This window comes from Oryctolagus cuniculus, chromosome 2, assembly GCF_051225735.1.
Source record: "Oryctolagus cuniculus isolate XC-2025 breed Fujian yellow rabbit chromosome 2, ASM5122573v1, whole genome shotgun sequence".
Classification (NCBI taxonomy): Eukaryota; Metazoa; Chordata; class Mammalia; order Lagomorpha; family Leporidae; genus Oryctolagus; species Oryctolagus cuniculus.
Genome location: NC_142868.1, coordinates 67,780,331 through 67,802,067, shown reverse-complemented (window position 1 = coordinate 67,802,067; position 21,737 = coordinate 67,780,331). Strand labels below are relative to the sequence as shown.

General features: G+C 39.8%; 2 protein-coding genes across 27 annotated transcripts in view; one reads left to right on the top strand and one right to left on the bottom strand.

The window, feature by feature from the left end:
• Positions 1–21,737, top strand: part of LOC127482619 (centromere protein U) — a 131,554-nt gene that overhangs the window by 36,601 nt on the left and 73,216 nt on the right. The window lies entirely within an intron of this gene.
• LOC149127798 (anoctamin-5-like) overlaps positions 1–21,737 on the bottom strand; it is an 85,129-nt gene that overhangs the window by 49,105 nt on the left and 14,287 nt on the right. For 8 of the 19 annotated variants that reach the window (XR_016229019.1, XR_016229016.1, XR_016229018.1 and 5 more), the window contains exons 2-3: positions 17,836–17,882; positions 11,781–11,829 (exon numbers count right to left, since the gene is read on the bottom strand). Coding sequence is in view for 8 of the 19 variants with exons in the window: in XM_089325634.1 (XP_089181760.1) it covers positions 11,781–11,829; positions 17,836–17,882 (96 nt within the window). In the remaining 11 variants the exon portion in view is untranslated. Of the gene's footprint in view, positions 1–4,973; positions 5,094–7,921; positions 7,964–11,780; positions 11,830–17,835; positions 17,883–21,737 lie in introns of those variants that run through there. The other 11 variants (XR_016229014.1, XR_016229015.1, XM_089325630.1 and 8 more) reach the window with 5 other exon arrangements.

Below are 21,737 nucleotides of genomic sequence, written 5' to 3'. Positions count from 1 at the left end.
GAAGCGGCGCAAAGCCGGGAAGCCGCCGCGGGGCGGGCGCCGGCGGGGCGAGGCGCCGGGAAGCCGCGCAGAGCTGTGAAGCCGCCGCGGGGCGGGCGCCGGTGGGGCGAGGCGCCGGGAAGCCGCGCAGAGCCGTGAAGCTGCCGCGGGGCGAGGTGCTGAGAAGCAGCCTCAGGCGGGCGCCGGGAAACCTCGGGGATAAGAGAAACAGAAGTTTAGAAGTAAAATGAGAGAAATAGGAATGCTGGTAGATAGAAGTAAAATAGGAGAAATAGGAATGCCCGGAGATAGAGAAACAGAGAAATAGAAAGGCCTCCCCTCAACATGGCAATGAGAAGGCTTGGATTCGGTCTGCCTGATTAAGGCGGTAAGCACCAGCAGGCAGCTCGACCAGAGTATGAGCTGCAGGTCACCGAAGATAGGCACGAACCAACACTAATAAGTCTCCCCCACAATACGGCAATGAGAAGGCTTGGATTCGGTTTGCCTGATTGATAGGACTTGTAAGAACCTGTGGCAACTCTAGCAAGCAGAGCAGAGTGTGTGCCGCGGGACACCGAAGACAGGCGCGTATCAACGCCAAAAATAAAAAGAAAGGGGGATCTGTGGGGAGCAATCCGGACTGGACTAAGTTACTGGAATTAAGACTTATTCTATGCATCTGCTCTCCCACAATATGGCGCTGGGAGAGAAGTAAACAGCTTCTGCACAGCTGCCTCCAGTTCAATCAATAAACTGTAGGACTTGCTCCTGATTGGAGAGCAGCGTACTCGGCGTGTGGGCAGCCGAGTTAGGATTGGCGGAGGAGGACTATAAAGGAGGAGAGAGACGGCATGCACCAGGAACATCTATGAGGAACATCTAAGGGGAACATCTGAGGGAACACCTGTGCAGCCCCCCGAGAAAGCCGGCCGGTGGTGTGCCGCTCCCCTGCGGAAGTGGGGAATGTGGCCAGGGGGAACTGCCCTTCCACGGAGGTGGAAGGGATAGTAGCCAACCCGGGAAGAACCAGCAGCAAACCCGGGGAGGGCCGAGCAGACGAAAGAACAGCGCAGGGTCCTGTGTCGTTCCTCCACGAAGAGGGGGAGCGACAAAACCCACAGCCAACATTCTATTAAATGGGGAAACGTTGGAAGCATTCCCAGTGAGATCTGGTACCAGACAGGGATGGCAACTCTCACTACTGCTATTCAATATAGTACTAGAAGTTTTTTGCCAGATCCATTAGGCAAGAAAATGAAATCAAAGGGATGCAAATTGGGAAGAAGGAAGTCAAACTATCCCTCTTTGCATAAGACATGATTCTTTATATAGAGGATACAAAAACTCCACTAAGAGGCTATTGGAACTCATAGAAGAGTTTAGTAAAGTAGCAAGATATAAAATCAGTATACAAAAATCAACAGCCTTTGTATACACAGACAATGCCACAGCTGAGAATGAACTTCAAGATTAATCACATTCACAATAGTTACAAAAACCATCAAATACTTTGGAATAAACTTACCCAATGAAGTTAAAGATCTCTACAATGAGAATTACAAAACCTTAAAGAAATAGAAGAAGACACAAAAAGAAAAATGGAAAATTCTTCCATGTTCATGGATTGGAGGAATGAATATCATCAAAATGTCCAATCTCCCAAAAGCAAGGTACAGATTCAATGTGATATCAATCAAAACACCAAAGACATTCTTCTCAGATTTAGAAAAAATGGTGCTGAAATTCATATGGAGACACAGGAGACCTCGAATAGCTAAAGCAATTTTACACAACAAATCAAAGCCGGAAGCATCACAATACCAGATTTTAAGACATACTACAGGGCAGTTATAATCAAAACAGCCTGGGACTTGTACAAAAACAGATGGATAAACCAATGGAACAGAGCAGAAATCAATCCAAACATCTACAGCCAACTTATAATATTTGATCAAGGAGCTAAAACCAATTCCTGGAGTAAGGACAGTCTATTCTACAAATGGTGCTGGGAAAACTAGATTCCCACATGCAGAAGAATGAAGCAAGACCGCTACCTTACACCTTACACAAATATTCACTCAACATGGATTAAAGATCTAAGCCTACGTCCTAACACCATCAAATTATTAGAGAACATTGGAGAATTCCTGCAAGATATTGGCACAAAGACTTCTTGGAAAAGACCCGAGAGGCACAGGCAGCCAAAGCCAAAATTAACAACTAGGATTACATCAAATTGAGAAGTTTCTGAAAGGCAAAAGGAACAGTCAGGAAAGTGAAGAGGCAAACGACAGAATGGGAGAAATTATTCACAAACTATGCAACTGATAAAGGATTAATATTCAGAATCTAAAAAGAGATCAAAAACTCCACAACAACAAAACAAACAACCCACTTAAGAGAAGGGCCAAGGACTTAGACAGACATTTTTCTTTTTTTTTTAAGAATTATTTATTTATTCAAAAGTCAGGGATATACAGAGAAGAGAGGCAGAGAGGCAGATAGAGAGTGATCTTCCATCCAATGGTTTACTCTCCAGATGGCCGCAATGCCCAGAGTGGCACTGATCTGAAGCCAGGAGCCAGCAGCTTCTTTCGGGTCTCCCACATGGGTGCAGGGGCCCAAGGACTTGGGCCATCTTCTACTGCTATCCTAGGCCACAGCAGAGAGCTGCATTGGAAGAGGAGCAGCCGGGACTAGAACACGCACCCATATGGGATGCCAGCACTTCAGGCCGGGGTGTTTACCTGCTCTGCCACAGTGCCGGCCCCATTAAACAGACATTTTTCAAAGAGGAAATCCAAATGGCCAACAGACACATGCAAAAATGTTCAGGATCACTAACCATCAGGGAAATGCAAATCAAAACCACAATGAGTTTTCACCTCACCCCAGCTAGAATGGCTTTCACACAGAAATCAACAAACAACAAATGCTGGTGAGGATGTAGGGAAAAAGGTACCCTAATCCACTGTTGGTGGGAATGAAAACTGGTAAAGCTAGCATGGAAGACAATTTGGAGGTATGTCAGAAATCTGAATATAGTCCTACCATAGGACCCAGCCATCCCACCCTTTGTAATTTTCCCAAAGGAAATAAAATCGGCAAATAAAAGAGCTATCTGCAGCTCCATGTTTATTGCAGCTCAATTCACGATAGCTAAAACATGGAATCAACCTAAATGCCAGTCAACAGAAGACTGGATAAAGAAATTATGGGATATGTACTAATGGAATACTACATAGTGGTAAAAAAAAAATGAAATCCGGACATTGGCAACAAAATTGATGAATCTGAAAAAATCATACTTAGTGAAATAAACCAGTCCCAAACAGACAAATATCATATGTTCCCCCTGATCTGTGACAACTAGTAGAGCACCTAAAAGGAAACATCTAGGAGTGAAATTTACACTATGAGGAACAAATATTTGAATAGCCCTTGTCTTGAGTTTAGAGGATCAGTTTATTATTTTAGTTTTTTTACTCTTTTCTTTTTCTACTTAATATCATTGGTTGAACACTTTACTTAACACAGAATTACTCATAAGTCTTTAAATCCAATTGAAAATTGATCACAGTAAAAAATAAGAGCCCAAATAAGAGAGGGAGGAGATGTACAGTTCGGCAGACGTTCCCTCGGACTTACCCCTAAGGGTAAAGCTAAAAATTTTGCCATGGGACTCCTAATTCCATTAAAGTGGGTGCTAATGCCATCTTACTAGTTAAAGCGATCATTTTAAGCGTGTAACATATATATAGGAATAAGTGTCAAAAAAATCACATAAATAAGACCAAGTGTCTGCTAATAACAACAGGTGGAATTAAAAAGGAGAGAACGATGCAACATGGGAAGCAGGCCACACAGCAGACTCAGAGAATGACAAACACCCTAAACATCACTCTGGCCTCAGAATCAGCCCTTAAGGCATTCAGATCTGGCTAAAAAGCCCATGAAAGCATTTCAGGCATGGAAAGCCAATACACTCTGGCAAAGAATGATCTACATGAAGGATCTCTATGAGTGAGATCCCAGTGGAAAGAAGGGTCCGTCAAAGAAGAGGTACCTTTCTCCAAAGGGAGGATAGAACTTCCATTTGATTATGGCCCTGTCTAAATACTGATGGAGTTTGTGGACTCAAGAGGCTTCCATAGCCTTGGCGGCTCATAAGAGCATCAGGTGATCACTGACATCATGAATAAGAGTTTCAATTGTTAAATCAACAAGAGTCACCGTGCACTTGCTCCCCATGTAGGACCTCTGTCCTTAATGAGCTGTTCTATGATAATTAACAGTAAAACTTGTCTTCAAACAGTATTTATACTTTGTGTGTCTGTGTCTGTTGAAATCTTTACTTAGTAAAGAGTTGGTCTTCTGTATAAAAAGATAATTAAACATGAATCTTAATGAAGAATGGAATGGGAGATGGAGCAGAAGGTGGGATGGGAGTGGAAGTGTGAGGGTGGGTATGGGGAAGAATTCCTAAAGCTGTACCTATGAAATTAATATTTATTAAGTAAAAGCTTTCTAAAAAATAAATAAAAGTGAACAAAGAATATCAGCTTTGAAAGTGTCAATTGCCATAATGAAAATAAAATAGGATCATAATTACAATATAATACAAAGTCCACTGCAGATTGGATAAATTCATCCTACAATTTCAAAATAGTATTTTCACTGAAAAGATTTTTATTATTTTCAAAAACTCCCGCAATTTGGTGGCCACACTTAATATCTAATGTGAGCTGTCTAAAATACCTCAGCTTCTTGGAGGAGAAGTAAAAGGACTTTGTCTCTAAAACATCCAGTAAATTTAATTGGCATCACACATTCATTACTCGGCTGCCTATTTTGTAGTCTTTTCACTCAGTTTCAGCTTTCAATAACACTTCGGAAGTCTCTGACTTTTTACAACGTAATTCAATGTGAATATCCACATCAAAATATAGAATATACTTCTTTTTGTTATTCTTGTGTTTCTCACATAGGCACTTACCGCTTTTATTTCTGCATCTTCCCTTAAGTCATCAACATAGGAAAGTACAAAATCAATTTGCCTAATCCCATCTCGGAAGAAGATAGAATCTTTGCTTTGCTCATTTTTTTTGAAACTGTAGGAGACATAAATGGCACAATTTTAAATTCTATTTTTATTCTCAAGTGGCAAAAAACATGGAAATGATTACCTAATATTTGTTTTCTTAAAGATTTATTTCATTTCTTTAAAAAGCAGACTGACAGAGAGAGTGAGCAAGAGGGAGAGAGACACAGAGAGAAAAATATCTTCTCTCTACTGCTTTACTCCCTAAATGGTTGCAACAGCCCAGGCTGGGTCAGGTCAAATCCAAGAGCCTGGAACTCCATTTAGATTTTCCACGTGGGTGGTAGAGATCCAAGTATTTGGACCACCTTCTTGCTGCCTTTCCAGGATCTTTAGCAAGAAGCTGGATCAGAAGTGAAACAGCCAGGATTCATTGCTCCAATAGGGAATTACAGCATTGTGAACAGTGGCTTAAACTGCTGTTCCACAATGCAGGCTCGATTATCTAAAATTTGGTCACCAATAAAACAAAATAAACATGCAGTTAAAGATTAGAAAGCTGGGAGCCTGCTAGTTGGTCTTATAGCAAGTAAATACTCATGCAAATTAATCTTTAACACTGATTTCTCATGTGAAACAAAATCAATCCTGTGTTTAAATCTATACAAATTCGCTTGCTTTAATAACTAAACTTAAAACTTTAAATTTCATATGCTGTGTTGCCTGTTAATTATTTCTCTTTCAAAACAGCAAAAACACTAGAGAACTCCTAAAAGAATTTTATGTGTGGCTGATTTGGCTTTTCACAGTTAATATAAAATATGTAATACTTAATATTATTATATTATATTATATATAATATATTATATAATATAATTATATATAATATATTATAATATATTATAATATAATTATATGTTATATAATTATATAATATTAATTATATATTAATTATATTAATTAATTGATTAATATTAATTATATATAATTAATAATATATTATAATAAGATATATAATTATTATATAATATAATTATATTATATAATAAAATATATTTATAAAAATTATATGATATAATAAAATATTATATAATAATATTTTATTATATTATATATTGTATAATATATATTATATTATAATATAATATATTATATATATTATATATAATAGCCTAAGTGTGGCACATAGAATTACAGAAATAGATGATTTATTGGATGTCAATGAGGCACCTTTCCAATTGCTTTAGCTAACCCATGAATAGGAAGTTCGATGATTTTAATCTTCACAACTGGTATTTCTTTTCTTCTTCTTCTTCTTCTTCTTTTTTTTTTTTTTGACAGGCAGAGTGGACAGTGAGAGAGACAGAGAGAAAGGTCTTCCTTTTCCGTTGGTTCACTCCCCAACGGCCACTGCGGCTGGCATGCTGCAGCGGGCACACCGCACTGATCCAAAGCCAGGAGCCAGGTGCTCCTCCTGGTCTCCTATGTGGGTGCAGGGCCCAAGGACTTAGGCCATCCTCTAATGCACTCCTGGGCCACAGCAGAGAGCTGGACTGGAAGAGGAGCAACCAGGCACAACTGGTATTTCTAATAGTTTATGTCTGTAAGTATTGTTTTATAGTATTCTATACCATTTTTCACCTAAGTCAGGCCAGATGGATCTCCCATAAAAGACAGCGGATGTAAGTCAGTCAGGTATGAATAAGTTAGGAAGCTCATGTTCAATTTGTGGTCATGTTCAATTTGTGGTATTTTATATCTATGTAACAGCTATTATTACATATAAGTTTGATTGAAAATCACTTTGGAAAAGAAAAGGAAACAAAGCAAAACCAACAAAACCATTCATTCTTGTAAGTCATCATAGTATTAGCTTATCTTATGAAATTCATCAATTTGTGGAAGCCAATTAGAACAAATGGTTCTAATTTGACTATATTTACTCAAAATACAAAATCAGAAGGAAAAAGCAATAGTTCTCTTGCCCTATGTCTGTAGCAGCCATATTTGTGTGCATGTATGTAAGAATTTTGACATCTACCATATTTATAAGTGATCATATTATACAAACAAGCTCAACTGTGATCCAGAAGGGTGGTACTATTGATTGAAGATGTGCAAAGGGGACAAAATTTACACTCCATTTTTGACAAAGACTCAACAAAATACCTAAGAGAATAGGGATTCTAATTCTTTTCCTGAGTGTACAATAATAATGAGTATATTTATTTTGTTCCTTAGAACCAGGATGACTTAGGATGACCCAAACTTCTATCATTATGTGGTATTTTAAGTTTAAGCTGTGAATTTTTTTCTTAATATAAAGAAAAAGAAACATCAGTAACCTTGTAAATCACCATGAGGTACATGTCTTAAGACAGTTAAAAACCAGTTAACTGGGGCAGAAAGATCTTACTTCTGTTATATATAACTGAATGTTATTAAAACACATTGTGCTTTTTTTGGGCTCCAAACATGCCATTTATATCTTTAGATCATATTTTATAGTATGAGTATTTGTGCTCATATTTAACTTGTGCTTAGAAATGCCTATTTATAAAGGAACAAACATCTGAGTGGCTTCTCTGAATGATGTAGTTATTCTTAGATACATAAATCTATATTCCTGGTGGCTTGATAAACCTCTGAAGCTATATAGATTGTGCATGTGTGCGTGTGTGTGTGTGTGTGTGTATGTACATTTTTAGAAAGACGGTATAGATTCCATCAGATCTAAAAAAGATTAAGAATCATTATTCTGAAACTTCAATTCCCTGGGAACTAGGTATCAGTGAGAAAGTCCCAACAAATCAACAGTACTCCTTGGAAGAAAAATGACCCATGCTATTGCTGCAGCCATCCAGAGCAAAAGCAGCATCATTCAGCGCTGGTTTTTACCATAAGATGGTGCCACAGGAACAAATTGTACCATTTTGCAGGCTGTGAAGCAACCGATAGAGAGTTAGGATTTCCTACCCAGAATTAAAGATTCCAAGAAACATATACACAAACTTTAGTATGATCACTCTATAATTGTTTATCTGTGTGTGTGATATTCAATCCTGGAGGGGAGAGAGGTAGCAAGGAGGAAAGAGGGGGAAAAAATTGAAAGAAACCAATAGCCAATGGGCAAGAGACTTCAAATTCCCAGAACTCCTTTTTGAACATTTTATTTATTTTAACTTTATTTAAAAGGGAGGGAGAGAGATGGGGAGGGGGGGGAGGAGGAGGGAGAAGGAGAGGGAGAATATGAATCTTCCATCTGCTAGTTCACTCCCCATATGCTTGCAACAGCCAGGGATGGGCCAGACAAAAGCTATAAGCCTGGAACTCAATCAAGGTCTCCCACATGAGTAGCAGGGACCCAAGTACTTGAGTCATCATCTGCTGCCTCCTAGGTTGCACATTACCAGGAAGCTAGAGGAGCTGTGACTTGAACCAAGCACTCCATCATAAGATGTGAGCAACCCAAGCAGCATCCTAACTGCTGTGTCATATGCCCTCTCCTCCCTAAATCCTTTAAAGGATAGCTTTAAATAATAAATATTTGTGGAACTTAATTAAGAAGGAAAGAGAAAAAATGATAATGAAGAAAAACATTGGAATAATAAAAATACAGAGTAAAATGGATACGCTGTTATGTATACCTTGATAGTTGATTGATCAGGCAAAGAAAACAGAATTACTATAATTATACTGAGATGATGCAGATATTACATATGCAAAAGTTTATGTATATATGTATAGAAAGCTTACACAGAGTTTATTTTAAAAATATCTCATGACTTCCTAATATACTAGAAGAGAAAATATCATTTAATTTTTTAAATCATGAATTGTCTCCAATCTTCGATTACCATAATCATTATTTAAAATACCAAGGCAATTACCAAAAAATATCTTGGGTAATCAATGATATTTGGGAGGCATGCGTTTGTTGTGGAAGTTAAGATGTTGTTTGGACACCAGCATCTCATTTTGAAGAGTCTGGATTCAGGTCCTGGCCCTGCTTTCATTCTAGCTTCCTTCTAATGTGCACTCTAGGAGGTAGATGGTTATGGCTCAAGTACCCGGGTGCCTTCAACCCATATGAAAAACCTGTTAGGAATCTGGAAAACATTATGCTGAGTGAAATAAGCCAGTCCCAAAGGGACAAATATCATATGTTCTCCCTGATCGGTGACAACTAACCAAGCACCAAAAAGGAAACCTGTTAAAGTGAAATGAACACTATGAGAAACGGTGACTTGATCAGCCCTTGCCCTGAATGTTGATGAACAACTTAATACTTTATCCCTCTTAGTATTTGCTTGTTTGTTTGTTCTACTTAATACTTTTGGTTGAATTCTGTAATCAATACACAGTTATTCTTAAGTGTTGAGACTAAACTGAAAAGTGATCCCTGTTAAATATAAGAGTGGGAATAAGAGAGGGAGAAGATGTATAATTTGGGACATGCTCAATCTAACTTGCCCCAAACAGTAGAGTTAGAAAGGTACCAGGGGATTCCAATTCAATCCCATCAAGGTGGCATGTACCAATGCCATCTCAGATCAGCCAGATCTGACTAGTGAGATGGCATTGGTACATGCCACCTTGATGGGATTGAATTGGAGTCCCCTGGCACATTTCTAACTCTACTGTTTGGGGCAAGTCAGCTTGAGCATGTCCCAAATTGTACATCTTCTCCCTCTCTTATTCCCAAACTTATATTTAACAAGGATCACTTTTCAGTTAAATTTAAAGACCTAAGAATAACTGTGTGTTAATTAAAGAGTTCAACCAATGGTATTAAGTAGAACAAAAAATACTAAAAGGGATAAAGTATTAAGTTGTTCATCAACATTCAGGACAAGGGCTGTTCAAGTCACTGTTTCTCATAGTGTCCATTTCAGTTCAACAGGTTTCCTTTTTGGTGCTTGGTAGGTTGTTATTAATCAGGGAGAACATATGGTATTTTTCCCTTTGTGGCTGGCTTATTTCACTCAGCATGATGTTTTCCAGATTCCTCCATTTTGTTGTAAATGACAGGATTTCTTTGTTTTTTTTTTTTTTTACTGCTATATAGTATTCTATAGAGTACATGTCCCATAATTTCAGTCAGGAAAGTGAAGAGGCAACCGACAGAATGGGAAAAAATATTTGCAAACTATGCAACAGATAAAGCCTTAATAACCAATCTACAAAGAGATCAAGAAGCTCCACAAAAACAAAATGAACAACCCACTTAAGGGATGGGTCAAGGACCTCAGTAGACATTTTTCAAAAGAGGAAATCCAAATGGCCAACAGACACATGAAAAAATGTTCAAGATCACTAGTCATCAGGGAAATGCAAATCAAAACCACAATGAGGTTTCACCTCACCTGGGTTAGAATGGCTCACATACAGAAATCTACCAACAAATGATGCTGGCAAGATGTGGGGAAAAAGGGACACTAACCCTCTGTTGGTGGGAATGCAAACTGGTAAAGCCACTAGTGAAGTCAGTCTGGAGATTCTTCAGAAACCTGAATATAACCCTACCATACAACCCAGCCATCCCACTCCTTGGAATTTACCCAAAGGAAATCAAATCGGCAAACAAAAAAGCTGTATGCACCTAAATGTTTATTGCAGCTCAATTCACAATAGCTAAGACCTGGAATCAACCCAAATGACCATCAACAGTAGACTGGTTAAAGAAACTATTTCTTTGTGTTCTTAAGGAGGATGAAGACATAATTTTGAACACATGCCAATTTTTGTACTACTGTATTAAATAGGGCAGGTGAAGCTCTACTATGGGGAGCATTGAAATTTCAAAAATAAAAACTTTAGGTTCTCTATGCAGAAATACAAAAAGATGAATATCTTCTATGGTATTAAATTGATACCAAAACTGTTGGTTAGAATCGTGGGAAACTGCAGTCTCTAAATACATGCTCCAAATCCCATTTCATATGTATGTGATGCTATCTACTGTGGCCCCCTGAATGAACTCCACTAGCTCACCTAAATATATCAGCAAGCAAATGAAGTTAATAAATATCTTGCTCACTCAGTTCTGAAGTAGAGACCTCTAAAAATTTACCATACTGCTACACTCACCAATAAGAAAACAAATGAATTCAGTACAGTTTTACTAAACATTGTCTTCAATTAGCCTAGAAAAGTTCAGTTGGTTTGTTTATTGATGGGTACAAGGAAGCCAGACATTAAATATATCAAAAGTAATCAGAAAGAGGGAGAGACAGAGAGAAAAAAAAATATTCCATCTTCTGGTTCATTTCCCAAATGTCTGCAACAGCTGGGACTGGGCCAAGACAAAGCCAGAAGCCTGGAATTCCATTTGGTTCTTCCACATGGATTGCAGGGGCCCAAGCACTTGATTCATTCCCAGCTGCCCTAACAGGCACATTAGCAGGCAGCTGAACAGAAAGTGGAACAGACTGAGCTTAAACCAGGACTGTGTTATGTATAATATGCTGACATCACAGGCAGTGACTTTACCCTCTGTGCCATCACACAGGCCTCCACACACACACACAAAATTTAACAAATTCAAAAAGATCAAAATCATATCTCATGTTGTATTTTTACCACAACAGTATGAAACTAGAAGTCAATAGCAAAAGGAATTTTGAGAAATTCACTAATAACTAGAAATTAAACAAGATGCTCCTGAGTAATCAATGGGTCAAAAAATAAAATGGTAATTTAAAAAATAAAATGTCTTGAATAAATGACAATGTAAAGACAACATATCAAAACTCACGGGATACAGCCAATGTAGGTCCATGAGGAAAATTCATAACAATATATACCTACATTAAAAAGGAAAAAAGATCCTCAATTAATAGTCTAACACATGCTTCAAGAAGCAAACACATCCAAAATTAACCAAAGATTAGCAAAAGGATGGAAAAATATAGATCAGAAAAAAAAATAAATGAAATTGAGAACAGAAAAAACACATGAAGTAAATAAAATCAAGAGTTACTGCTCTGAAAAAGTAACCCAACATAGCCCTTAATAGATTAAGAAAAAGAGAGAAGAATCCAATCAAATCAGAATTGAAAGTAAAAACTTTACAACAGATGCCTTAGAAATAAAAATCATAAGGGGCTATTATGAACAAGTTTAAGCCAACACATTGGATAGCCTAGCAGGAGTGGTAAACATCCCGCCCATGGGCCTAATGAGAGACGTAAAATCATTTGGTCTGACCCTGCCAAGGCAGCCTCAGGTGGAACTCAAAATTCAAAAAATCTACAGGTGCCTAATTTTTAAGTTGAAAATTTTGTATGGTCTGTGAATGACATCATATATATCCAAATGGCCCTTGGCAGGGAAAAGGTTTCCTATGCTTGGTAGAGGAAAAGGATAAGTTCCTATATAATCTAATAAAATTGAATCATGAAATAGAAAGCTCTAACAGATCATTAACAAAGAGATTGAAGAAGAAATAATTTAAAACTTCCAAAAAAGAAATGTCCAGAACTAGATGGCTTCACAACTGAATCTTGCATAAGTTGTTTTTTTTTTTTTTTTTTTTTTTTTTTTTTTTTTTTTGGACAGGCAGAGTGGACAGAGAGAGAGAGAAACAGAGAGAAAGGTCTTCCTTTGCCGTTGGTTCACCCTCCAATGGCCGCCACGGCCAGCGCGCTGCGGCCGGCACACCGCGCTGATCCAATGGCAGGAGCCAGGTGCTCATCCTGGTCTCCCATGGGGTGCAGGGCCCAAGCACTTGGGTCATCCTCCACTGCACTCCCTGGCCACAGCACAGAGCTGGCCTGGAAGAGGGGCAACCGGGAAAGAATCTGGCGCCCCGACCGGGACTAGAACCCGGTGTGCCAGCGCCGCAAGGCAGAGGATTAGCCTAGTGAGCTACGGCACCGGCGCATAAGGTTCTTAAAATAGTACTTTTTTTTTTTTTAAGGTCAGAGAGAAAGAGAGGGAGACACAAAGAGAGAGATCTTCTATCCATTGATTCACTCTCTGAATGGCTGCAATGACCAGGGCTGGGCCAGTTTCATCCCGGTCTCCCACACAGGTAGCACCTGAGCCTTCTTCCACTGCTTTTCCAAGGCCATTAGCAGAGAGCTGGATCAAAAGTGGAACAGGCTTTACACTATGCCACAATATCAGACCCTAAAATAGTATACTTAAAAAAGTAATATTGTAGAGTGACTAAAGAGTAAGCTTTATAATTAGACTATCTGTATTCAGAATCCCAATGCCAAAGTCTAATCGGCAGAATAATAAGCCAGTTTATATAGTTCTACTTTATAAACTTCACATAACCTTTTTATTCAACTATATAAAACTAATTGAAATATATATATATTATTTTTTCAAAGGATCTTCTGTGGTTTCATGAATGCTAAAAAGGGCTAAATTCCAGAGTAGTAGCCTCTTATTTACAATTAATGTAAGTCATCATTGAACATTGTACAGTCTTTTGTGGAAATCTAGAAAATACATGTGAATTAAAACTATATGACACAGTGGTGGGGGGCTGCTGTGGCATAGCGGGTAAGGCCACCGCCTACAGTGCCAGCATCCCATTTGTGCCCTGGGTCAAGTTCTGGATGCTCCACTTCCAATCCAGCTCTCTGCTAAGACAGTGGAAGATGGCCCAAGTCCTTGGGTCTCTGCACCTGCGTGGGAGACCTGGAAGAAGCTCCTGGCTCCTAGTTTCACATCCGCACAGCTCCAGCTGTAGCAGCCAACTAGGGAATAAACAGGTGGATGGAAGAACTCTCTCTCTCTCTGCCTCCCCTTCCCTCTCTGTGTAACTTTGACCTTCAAATAAATAAATAAATCTTTAATATACATATATGACACAATAAATTTAGTAAATTTATGGTAACGATCACTAGAAAATAAGCAAGAATTAATTTTTTAAAAAATTATTTATTTATTTGAGAGCCAGAGTGAAAACAGAAAGGGAGAAACAGAGATGTCTTCCATCTGCTGGCTCACTCCCCAAATGGCCACAATGGCAAGGGCTGGGCCAGGCTGAAGCCAGAAGCCAGGAACTTCCCCAGTTCTCCCTTGTGGGTGCAGGAGTCAAGCACTTGGGCCATCTTCCACTGATTTCCCAGGTACCTTAGCAGGGAGCTGGCTTGGAAGTGGACCAGTCGGGACTCGAAGGATCACCCATATGGTATGCTAGCACCGCAGGTGGAGGCTCAACCTACTATAACACAGTCTCAGCCCTCAAAACTAATTTTATAAAGCCAACACAGTTGAGAATTTGAGAATTTCTTATGTATTGTTTAATCTTATTTCATGGAAGCTGTGGTACAGAGAAGTTAACTTGCTCAAGTTTGTATTTAACTAGTACTACAAAGGCACACAAAGCCTTACATAAAATTTAGTCATGAAGCTCTTGCATCCTTCATTACTTCCTCACCTTTATCCCCAAAGATATCGATTAGTATTTGAGCTAAGGCCCAAGGGTCCGCATTTTTAAGAAAGTCTTCATATAATTATTATTCTCTATACTACACTGTAAAAACCACTATACCATGAGCCAACGCTATGGCACAGAGGGTAAGGCTGCCACCTGAGGCTCTGGCATCCCATATGGGTGCTGGTTCAAGTCATGGCTGCTCCACTTTCAATCCGTCTCCCTGCTGGTGTGCCTGGGAAAGCAGCAGAAGATGCTCAAATGCTTAGGCCCCTGCACCAATGTGGGGGGCCCAGATGAAGCCCCAGGCTCCTGGTTTGGCCTGGCCAGCCCTGGCTGTTGCAGCCATATGGAGAGTGAACCAGCAGATAGAAGATCTCTCTCTCTACAATTCTAACATACAAATAAAATGAGTATATCTTTTTAAAAAAGTTAGTACACCATATGATCTTCATCTTCTGATTCTTATATTCTATTTTTCTCAATATTCTGGTCACTATACATTTAAAGGTATCCTAGAACTTGTAGGAATCTTATGTAAACCAGTTTATGGAGCCAGCTTATCCAGCCAACTAGCACACTGCCAACCTGGGGCACTGTTTATATCTAATTGGACACTCTCAACTCAACATAAGGATTTTACATCTGTAACAGCCACTTGCATAATTTTGGACCTATAGTAGATGCTGCTGCTTGAGTGTGTCTCAAGGCAGGAAACTGCCATGAAATTAGAGGAAAGGCTACAGTTTCTGATCTTCATCAAAATAGGCAATGGGGGGGCATAAGCTGCCCCTAAAGGAATGTGGCAGCCTAGACAGCAGGGGGCTGAATGGATGTTAATTGCAGGAGCATTTGAATGGACCTGTCTTTGAAGATTTACACCACAGTTCTGTTCCCAGTCATGGATCACCAGACTGGATTCCTTTCCCACCTAAAGTTGTACATCAACTGTGCCTATGTGCCAGCTAGCTTGTAGACTTGCTGATACCCTCTAATAGAAAGTGCTGGCCAAAGCAATCCAGGGCACACTCTTCAGGTGAAGATGTCCATGATCTGTCTCACTCATTTATGAAACCCCACACTAGAGCCTTCTAGAAAAATAATTTTATTGAAATATCATTAGAGGGGTTGGCACTGCGTTGCAGTGGGTTAAAGCCCTGGCATGCAGGGCAGGCATCCCACATGGGTGCCCATTCGAGTCTTGGCTGCTCCACTTCTGATCCAGCTCTGTGCTATGGCCTGGAAAAGCAGAAGATGGCCCACATCCTTGGGTCCCTGTACCTGTGTGGGAGACCCAGAAGAAGCTCCTGGCTACTGGCTTTGGATTAGCTCAGCTCTGGCTATTGGGGCCATTTGGGGAGTGAACCATCAGACGGAAGACCTCTCTCTCTCTCTCTCTCTGTATGGCTCTATCTCTATTTGTAACTCTGTCTTTCAAATAAATAAAAATAAACCTTTTAAAAAAAAGAAATATCATTAGAAAAGTTATGCTCTGTATAAAAGCAATATAACTTGTAGTATATTTTAAAAGTTCATATAAATTAAACAAAGCCTTTGGTTAAAAATATTCTATATTTTTACAAGTTATAATGTTACCACTTGTTATCTCTGGGGATTGGTTCCATAACCAGGCAAGGATACCCAAACATATGGATATCCTTATATAAAATTGTTATTTTTGCATATAACTTATATCTTCTCATGTACTTTAGATCATCTCTAGATTACTTATAATATCTAATACAATATAAATAGTCATTATACTGCATTATTTAGGGAATAATATCAAGAAAAACATCTACATGTTTAGTATAGCTGTAGTTTTTTTAAAGATTTATTTATTCATTTAGCCGGTGCCGCGGCTCACTAGGCTAATCCTCTGCCTAGCGGCGCCGGCACACCGGGTTCTAGTCCCGGTCGGGGCGCCAGATTCTGTCCCGGTTGCCCCTCTTCCAGGCCAGCCCTCTGCTGTGGCCAGGGAGTGCAGTGGAGGATGGCCCAGGTGCTTGGGCCCTGCACCCCATGGGAGACCAGGAAAAGCACCTGGCTCCTGGCTCCTGCCATCAGATCAGCGTGGTGCGCCGGCCGCAGCGCGCCAGCCGCGGTGGCCATTGGAGGGTGAACCAACGGCAAAGGAAGACCTTTCTCTCTGTCTCTCTCTCTCACTGTCCACTCTGCCTGTCAAAAAAATAAAAAAATAAAAAAAAATTAAAAAAAAAGATTTATTTATTCATTTGAAAATGAGAGAGAGAGAAAAGGACAGACAGAGAAAGAGAAATCTATGCATTGGTTCACTCCCCAAATGGCTCCAACTACCAGGGGTGGGCCATGCTGAAGCCAGGAGTGCAGGAGTTTCTTCTGGGTCTCCTACTTGGGTGGCAGGGGCCCAAGGACTAGGGTCATCTTCAGCTGCTTTCCCAGGTACATTAACAGGGAGTTGGATAGGAAGTAGGGCAGCCAGTCCTTGAACTGGTGCACATATGGGATACTGGAACTACAGGTGGCAGCTTAACCTACTGTGCTACAGCACCGGCTTCACCTCTGTAATTTTTTTTTTTTTTTTTTTTTGGACAGGCTGAGTGGACAGTGAGAGAGAGAGACAGAGAAAAGTTCTTCCTTTTGCCGTTGGTTGGTTCACTCTTCAATGGCCGCCGCGGCCAGCGCACTGCGCTGATCCGTAGGCAGGAGCCTGGTGCTTATCCTGGTCTCCCATACGGGGGCAGGGCCCAAGCACTTGGGTCATCCTCCACTGCACTCCCTGGCCACAGCAGAGAGCTGGCCTGGAAGAGGGGCAACCGGGACAGAATCCGGCGCCCCGACCGGGACTAGAACCCGGTGTGCCGGCTCCACAAGGCAGAGGATTAGCCTACTGAGCCGCAGCACTGGCCTCACCTCTGTAATTTTTAAAAACTATTTTTGACCCTCATTTTATTCAATCTACAGATACACAACCTGCACAGACAAAGCACTGCCTGTACTTAATGTAATGATTTATTGTTTTATTTAATGTAACTACATTCAATTTGAATTACTTGACCCCCAGCAGAGTCATCAATAAGCACTATCACTGAGTAATGCTGTAATATAAAAAACTATTTAAACTATAGCAAATTCTTTAAGCCCAATACTATTAGCTTGTATATCAAAGCCCTGCATCTGGGTTTATTTCACAGGAAGTCTCAAAACAAATTCAAACTTATGTTTTTTGCCTTTACAACATCTAGAAAGATACTACATTAAATATGCATTAAATAGAAAATTGTTTTCCTTACTAAAAATGTTACAGATAAAAAATATAAGTAATGTGAATAAATATTTGAAGTATAAAGATTTAATTATTCATATGATTATACTTCTAACCATATCTTGTTTATTCTCATTTATAGAGAAATTAATACACATATATTTAACTTACCTCTGTTGTTTGTAGACTGGGATCTATTTCTCTAGTAACTACTCTCCCTAGAAGAAATAAGAAAGAGAAAAACATGTTACACTGGTCAACTGATCTGAATATGTTCAAAAGTATGCAGAGGGACTGGTGCTGTGGCATAGTGGGTAAAGTCACCACCTGCAGTGCTAGCATCTCATATGGGCACCAGTTTGAGTTTCGGCTGCTCCACTTCTGATCAAGCTCTCAGCTATGTTCTGGGAAAGCAGTAAAAGATGGCACAAGCCTTTAGGCCCCTTGCCCACATGGGAGACATGGAAGAAGCTCCTGGCTCCTGGCTTCGGATTGGCACAGTTCTGACTGTTGTGGGCCATTTGGAGATTGAACCAGTTGATGAAAGACTTTCTCTCTTTCTCTCCCTCTGACTCTGCATCTCTGTAACTCTGACTTTCAAATAAATAAATAAATCTTAACAAAAAAAAGTTTGCCAAAGGTGAAAACAAAAATTGAGCAATGATAAAAAAGAAAGCTCAAAGGAAAATACTGGAAGAAAATGTAGATTTTTCTGGAACTAAACTGTTCCAAACAGCCTCCAACAGAAGTCTCATTAAAAACTGTTTAGAAGAATAGTAAGATAAGGATATGTAGGAAAAATATCACCCAGTAAGAAATAAACTCAACTCTCATCAGTACAGTTCTCAATCCATACCTACCAAACTGCCGAGACAAAGACATCCAACAGTGCTGTTCAATGATATCTCTTAGTTATCACTATATGAGTTTTCATATTCTCTTTGACTTGTTTTCCCGGAATTGAACCAGACTGGTTGCAAGTAAAACAGTACCAGAACACGACCATTTTCTAAATAGGCCAAATTACTACTCACCCCCCAGATAGAGTCACCATGGTTAGGTGAACCATTAGGACTCAAATAAGTTTCTGACTGTAAAAAAGGTAACAGAGAATTTAAATACTTATTCCCAAGTAATTCCAACTTGGAAAAATACTGAGAAATATTTGTTAATATTTCCATAAAATGCTTTTGAAGAAAATATCACAAGGGAAATCAAATAAAATATTACTACCACTTAAAAATCATTCCAAAGTAACAGTAATTCTGTAAGAGTTGGGATATATTCTGAAAACACAGAAATTTATAAATCAGTCATTTGTACATCTTTTTCATAATCCAAGAAACACAATTCATTCCACAAAACAATATTTAATATATGTTAAATGAAATTAATTGTACCTAGTTCACAATAGTACAATTCTTTTTCACAGATGATGCTAATCACTCAGCTATTCTTCCTAATCATTAAGTCCATCACATAAATGAAACTATTATATGTGGATAAACTCCAAAGCTTCCTACCAAGCAGCATAGTTATTAACTACTCATTTGTTAAAATAAGGCTATGTGAAAATAATCATTGATTTGTAAGAAACAGTTACTTCACGTAAACTGTATTTTACTTTTAAAAGTAGAGGCAGGGGCCAGCACCGTGGCTCACTTGGTTAATCCTCCGCCTGTGGCGCCGGCATCCCATATGGGCACCAGTTCTAGCCCCGGTGCTCCTCTTCCACTCCAGCTCTCCTCTGTGGCCCAGGAAGGCAGTGTAGGATGGCCCAAGTGCTTAGGCCCCTGCACCCACAAGGAAGACCAGGAAGAAGCAAGCACCTGGCTCCTGGTTTCGGATTGGCGCAGTGCTGGCCGTAGTGGCTATTTGGGGAGTTAACCAATGGAAGGAAGACTTTTCTCTCTGTCTCTCTCTCTCACTGTCTGCAACTCTACCTGTCAAATAAAAAAAAAGTAGATGCATGGTTCATATCTTTGATAACAAAAGACAGGGATCATTCATGATGTAAAATCTTTGTCTTTGACAGACTATGTTAATTCTTTCAAATTAATTAAAACCAGCCTACCTCTCCAGCTTCACTCTCTTGCCCTCTTAAATCCAGCCCACCAGTCTTCTTTTAATCCCGTATGCTTTCCTTCAGATTCCTCTCTGAAGTGCCTTAGCTCCTAATTATTCCTCTGCAAGGAATGTATAACTTATTCCCTGCCACTCCCCTCCCCCAACCTACCCCAGGGTAATTCTTCACCACATCCTTCAGCTATAAGTTTGAAAGTCACATTCTCATCAGAAAAGCCTTCTCTCACCTATCTTTTTCAAATCACCTAATATATGTCTACTCGATGGCATTTCTCACAGTTTCAATTTTAAATGATTTTGTGTGCTTTTTTATTTATATTTTTTACTGCCCCAAAGAGTGAAAGTTCCTGAAAGGTGGGCATAATATCTGATTTTGTTCTCTATAGCACAGTGATTGGCAAATGAATGTTGCCTGATAAATGTTCATAGAAAAAAAAAAAAAAAAGGAACAAGCAGGCCAGTAAGAGAAGTGTTTCTTCTATTGCCTTTGTTGCCAACGATGAGACAAAACATGTTGAGAACTACACATGTGCCAGGCACTGTAGTCAGTTTCTTACAGAATCTGTTATGTACATGTAATGAAAGTTACATTGGCAAATGACAATCTTTTTCAGGAGTCAGTATTTCAATATGTACAGTGATGAAATTAAACTAGAACAGATGTCTCAAATTTGAATGTCCACAGCGGGCTAGAAGACTACTCAAGTGAACTGCATACATTTAGCGAATGTTAAGAACACAGTGAAGACATGACAGCTCTAGATGATAACCACCATGCAACAGGGCCCCAGACTCTACAGAGCTCAAGATTTTTCAAGATAACTTTCTGTTTGGTTTTTAATGTAATCCAATCTTTAAATATGTAATGTAATTTAATGTAATCCAATCTTTAAATACGAGAATGTTTTTGAAAATATTTATGAATCCCAAAATAAATTCATTTCTATCAGACTCAGATGTCAGGAAACTCCAATGAAATCTGAATACAAAGTCTCGTAAAGTGTGATAGTTGATTTTATAGCATCAACTTGAATGGATTAAGGAATACTCAGTTCAGAAAAAGGGAGACCCTTATTTTGAATGTGTCTATGAGGATGTATACAAATGGGATGAGCGTGTGAATCTGAGCGGACTAGGTGGGCAGATTTGGCTTTGGGGAAAGCAAGCACCAACAACTGGCTAGGGATCTGGAGGAACCAGGTGCAGAAGATGCACTGTTACCTTCTCTGAGAGCTATGACTTGCCTGACTCCTGCCTTGGACATCAGATTCTGATCCTTGTAGTCCAGGACCTTATGGCAGCAGTCCCCTTGCTGGCACTTGGGCTTGGGCCTCAAACTGAGAGAACTACACCCACTGCTTTGGGACTGGAACTGAGCCATGCTACTGACATTCCAGGGTCTCCAGCCTGCAGTTAAGCTGCCCTGGGACTTCTCTGTTGCCATAAATAAATCTCCCTTCATATATCTCTATTCATATCTTATCAATTCTGTGTTTTCTTGAGAACCTTGACTAATACATAAAGTTTCAACCAGCTCTGACTCTATGAGATTTATTCCTTAAAAGAGTTTGCTATTCTGCATTTCATGTGGGAATTTTGATAGCACAATTTCTCTAAAAGGCTCAAGCCAAAGGCAGCTTCTCTTGTGACTTCTTTTGAGTCCCCCGATATAATACCAATGATTTGTGTCAAGCGCATTTCAGTTCTTACAAAAGCTACTTGAAGGTGCACCCTGGCTGGCGCGGTGGCTCAATAGGCTAATCCTACACCTGCGGCGCCGGCACACCAGGTTCTAGTCCCAGTCGGGGCGCCGGATTCTATCCTGGCTGCCCCTCTTCCAGTCAAGCTTTCTGCTGTGGCCCGGGAGTGCAGTGGAGGATGGCCCAAGTCCTTGGGCCCTGCACCCACATGGGAGACCAGGAGGAGCACCTGGCTCCTGGCTTCAGATCAGCGGCAGTGCGCTGGCCGCAGCACACCGGCTGCGGCGG